Source organism: Fragaria vesca, linkage group LG1 (genome assembly GCF_000184155.1).
Source record: "Fragaria vesca subsp. vesca linkage group LG1, FraVesHawaii_1.0, whole genome shotgun sequence".
NCBI lineage: Eukaryota > Viridiplantae > Streptophyta > Magnoliopsida > Rosales > Rosaceae > Fragaria > Fragaria vesca.
In genome coordinates this window covers 13,718,423-13,721,785 of record NC_020491.1, presented here as the reverse complement: position 1 = coordinate 13,721,785, position 3,363 = coordinate 13,718,423, and the positions used below count along the sequence as shown (strand labels likewise).

Below are 3,363 nucleotides of genomic sequence, written 5' to 3'. Positions count from 1 at the left end.
AGAAAGTGTACACTCTTATACGTGCCTCTGTGGTGATCTACACGGAGACGGTGCGGGGCCCACGTGGAGGGAGGGTGGTGGTGGTGGTGGTAGTGGTGGCTCACCTTGGGATATCAGGGTCCGGTGGGACCCGGCGAGAAAAGTGGGCCCCGGTTCGGGGGAGGAAGGAGGGGAGTGGGGCCTCTGGTTTTGGGTCTCGGTTTGGAAGCATCCGGGTTGCTTAGACTATAAATGGACCATTCAGGGCTCTGTCTCTCTCACATTTCATACACACTCTTCTCACACACAAAGACACGAAGCAAACGCTCTTTGTTTCTCTCTCTGCTCTCTAGAGCTCTGTGGCTTCGTGTTCTGTTTGGTTTTTCCGATTCTCGGTTGGCCTATCTTTGTTCTTGAAGCTCAGTCTATAAAAGACCATTCTGAGTCTGATACAGAGTCCTCTGCCTCTTGCTTTGCTCTCTTTCAGTGTGTTTTGTAACTCATCCTCATCCCCATACGTCTTAATCTATTACCGCTTCTGAAATCTTTTAAGGTATTGTTTCAATACCTTAAACTCTCTAAATGGGTTTGCTGCACTTTTTGATCTTGTGAAGGGAGTCGAGACCTTGGAGACTGTACCCCAATTGATGCTCTGAATTGACAAATGTGATTTCGGTTTATTTTTGCAGAGATGACTAAGCAAAATGTGGTAGTGTCCGACGCTGACTCCCAAATCATGAACATGGCGGTATCGGTTGCTGTCTCGAACGCTTCGGTGTTCCCTGCGGCGGCGGAGAAGCCTCCGATGGCGCCGGGTGGGTATATCTCCATTTCGAGGAAGAAGTTGATGAACTTGAAGAACCTTGACATTATTAATGGAGGTGAAAGAATCACCTCTTGGGTGGACTCAATGAAGGCTTCATCTCCCACCCATATTCAGTCCTCTACTTGTTTGATGAAGGACCAGAGTTCTTGGATGGTGAGTATCATACTTGTAACTTTCTACATATACATATACATATATATATATATATATATATATAATTGAAAAACAGAGTATTTGACAATGGTGATCTCATTTCTGGGTTTTTGATGTTGATGTGCTACAGCTGCAACATCCATCTGCGCTAGATATGTTCGAGCAAATAATTGAAGCTTCCCAAGGAAAGCAAATAGTCATGTTCCTCGACTATGACGGCACTCTCTCCCCAATAGTGGAAGACCCAGATCGAGCTTTTATGTCTGATTCTGTAAGCACTCCCATTCTTAGCTCTGTTCACTATAACTTCTTGGCTGTCTCCAAACTTTTGTGTCTAAACTTCTACCATGTCAATATACAGATGAGGAAGACAGTGAAAAGACTTGCTAGGTGTTTCCCCACTGCAATAGTAAGCGGCAGATGTAGGGATAAGGTACATTTATTTTCGAGTTGTTTGCATTCACTTTTTTTACATAATCTTTGTTATTTTTATGCTTGAAGTAATGGTAAATTGTTGTCTATATTGGGTTGTAGGTCTACAAATTTGTACGATTGGCAGAGCTTTACTATGCTGGTAGCCATGGTATGGACATTAAAGGTCCAGCAAAAGGTTCCAAATACAAGAAAGTGAGTCTTCTTTCTAGAGTTTCACTTCAAATCATTTAGCTTGTTTTCTTTTCCTTTTCCTAATGCTACTTTCGGTTCCTAACATTTCAGGGTGGCCAAGGCGTTCTTTGCCAGCCAGCTAGCGAGTTTCTTCCAATGATTGATGAAGTTTATAAGCTACTGATTGAGAAGACCAAATCAACTCCTGGAGCTAAAGTTGAGAACAACAAGTTCTGTCTCTCTGTGCATTTTCGCTGTGTTGATGAAAAGGTACACATACCACACTTGTTCTTTTGGTTTCTTACGCATTCTGTATAAGTTTTGCAATAATCTGACTGAACAAAACTCTTGACATGGCAGAAATGGAGTGAACTGGCCTTGCAAGTTAGATCAGTTTTGAAGGAGTACCCACAGCTTAGACTCTCCCAAGGAAGAAAGGTACGTGTTGGATATGGCATCTCTTTACTATGCTACACATGCTCAATCTTGAAGCTTCATTTCTTAAACAAATGGGGTCAAAACTTAGTGTGTGGTCTGAGTGGGATATAGAAGTCTCACTTTCAATCCTCCTTGTCTAATGCAGGTCTTGGAAATCCGTCCTACCATCAAATGGGACAAAGGCAAGGCTCTTGAATTTTTGCTGGAGTCACTTGGTAAGTTATATTTTTGCATTTAGACTAAGAGACCTTGTTGTAATATAATAAATAAGTTAATTAATCCATATAATTATGATGGCTTGCTTTCATTAGTCACTAACTGTTACAGCAAATCTCTTTATTTTATAGGATACGCCAATTGCAACGATGTTTTCCCTGTGTATATTGGAGATGACCGAACCGATGAAGATGCGTTTAAGGTATATATTAGGCTGTTTAATACCTAACAGATCGTTTTCATTTAGCAAAGTTGTGGTGGTGATTAGAGACTAATTATGGGGCTTTAACTTTTGATTAGGTATTAAGAGAAAGAGGACAAGGGTTTGGCATTCTCGTCTCCAAAATTCCAAAGGAGACCAGCGCAACTTATTCTTTACAGGAACCAGCTGAGGTGAGGGTCCAAACCAAAACTGTGTTAGATGCTCTTGTTGTACTTGTAACTTGTCTTCATCTTTATTTTCTTGTTGTTTTCTTTGTAATTAACTTTATTTTGTGACATTCTTTCTCTGAAGGTCATGGACTTTCTCCAGCGCTTGGTTGAGTGGAAAAGACAAGCAGTACGGGGCCAAGCTATGTTGTAAAGATGAGGGTAGAAGATGGAAGAGATCAGTATAATCCCAGGCACCCTTCCAAGTGTTTTTTACAAAGGGGTGGAGTTAATTTGGGAAGTTAATTAGATAATGTAATTTTCTGCTGCTCAAGATTAAGCAAGTGTAAAAAGGGCAAGAAAAAGGGAGAAAAATTGTAACTTTTTCTTGGCCGAAATGCCTTGTACATTTTGTATTTAGCCCCTGTACAAGGAAACGTATATGTACGTAACTTTGCATGTTTATTAATGCACAGTGATTATTGTGACCTAAAAGAACAAGCGCAGTGAGTCTATTGTACGTCTTTCATTTGATTATAACTTCTCAATAGTGTGCTTCGGTTGGATTAATTAAGCATATGCTTAGCAAACAAGATAAACACTAAAAGTGTATTATTATGCGGTGAGATAAGAGATCATTTTCACCATTCTTCAGTCTCCTTCCTCCAAGAAAGCGATCACCGATCATTCCCTTCGAGTTAAACTTCAACCGGAATGAAGCAAGTACTTGTCGGTTAAGTGAGAAATATAACAATGTATGGACTACTCATATTTAC

General features: G+C 40.6%; 1 protein-coding gene across 1 annotated transcript; it reads left to right on the top strand.

The window, feature by feature from the left end:
* Nucleotides 1-259: 259 nt before the first annotated feature.
* On the top strand, nt 260-3,082 carry LOC101301240 (probable trehalose-phosphate phosphatase J-like). The gene is made up of 11 exons (XM_004288169.1): nt 260-532; nt 669-958; nt 1,089-1,229; nt 1,320-1,391; nt 1,493-1,585; nt 1,676-1,834; nt 1,925-2,002; nt 2,148-2,217; nt 2,350-2,420; nt 2,519-2,611; nt 2,733-3,082. The coding sequence occupies exons 2-11, from the start codon at nt 671-673 to the stop codon at nt 2,799-2,801; spliced, it is 1,134 nt and encodes a 377-aa protein (XP_004288217.1). The 5' UTR covers nt 260-532; nt 669-670; the 3' UTR covers nt 2,802-3,082.
* The last annotated feature ends 281 nt before the right edge of the window (nt 3,083-3,363 follow it).

Bases quoted from the DNA above. Each gene is read 5' to 3' on its own strand.
- LOC101301240 (XM_004288169.1), top strand. From the start codon at position 671: ATGACTAAGCAAAATGTGGTAGTGTCCGACGCTGACTCCCAAATCATG. The intron at 1,835-1,924 runs GTACACATACCA...TTGACATGGCAG, and splicing joins TTCGCTGTGTTGATGAAAAG to AAATGGAGTGAACTGGCCTT. The intron at 2,218-2,349 runs GTAAGTTATATT...TTTATTTTATAG, and splicing joins ATTTTTGCTGGAGTCACTTG to GATACGCCAATTGCAACGAT.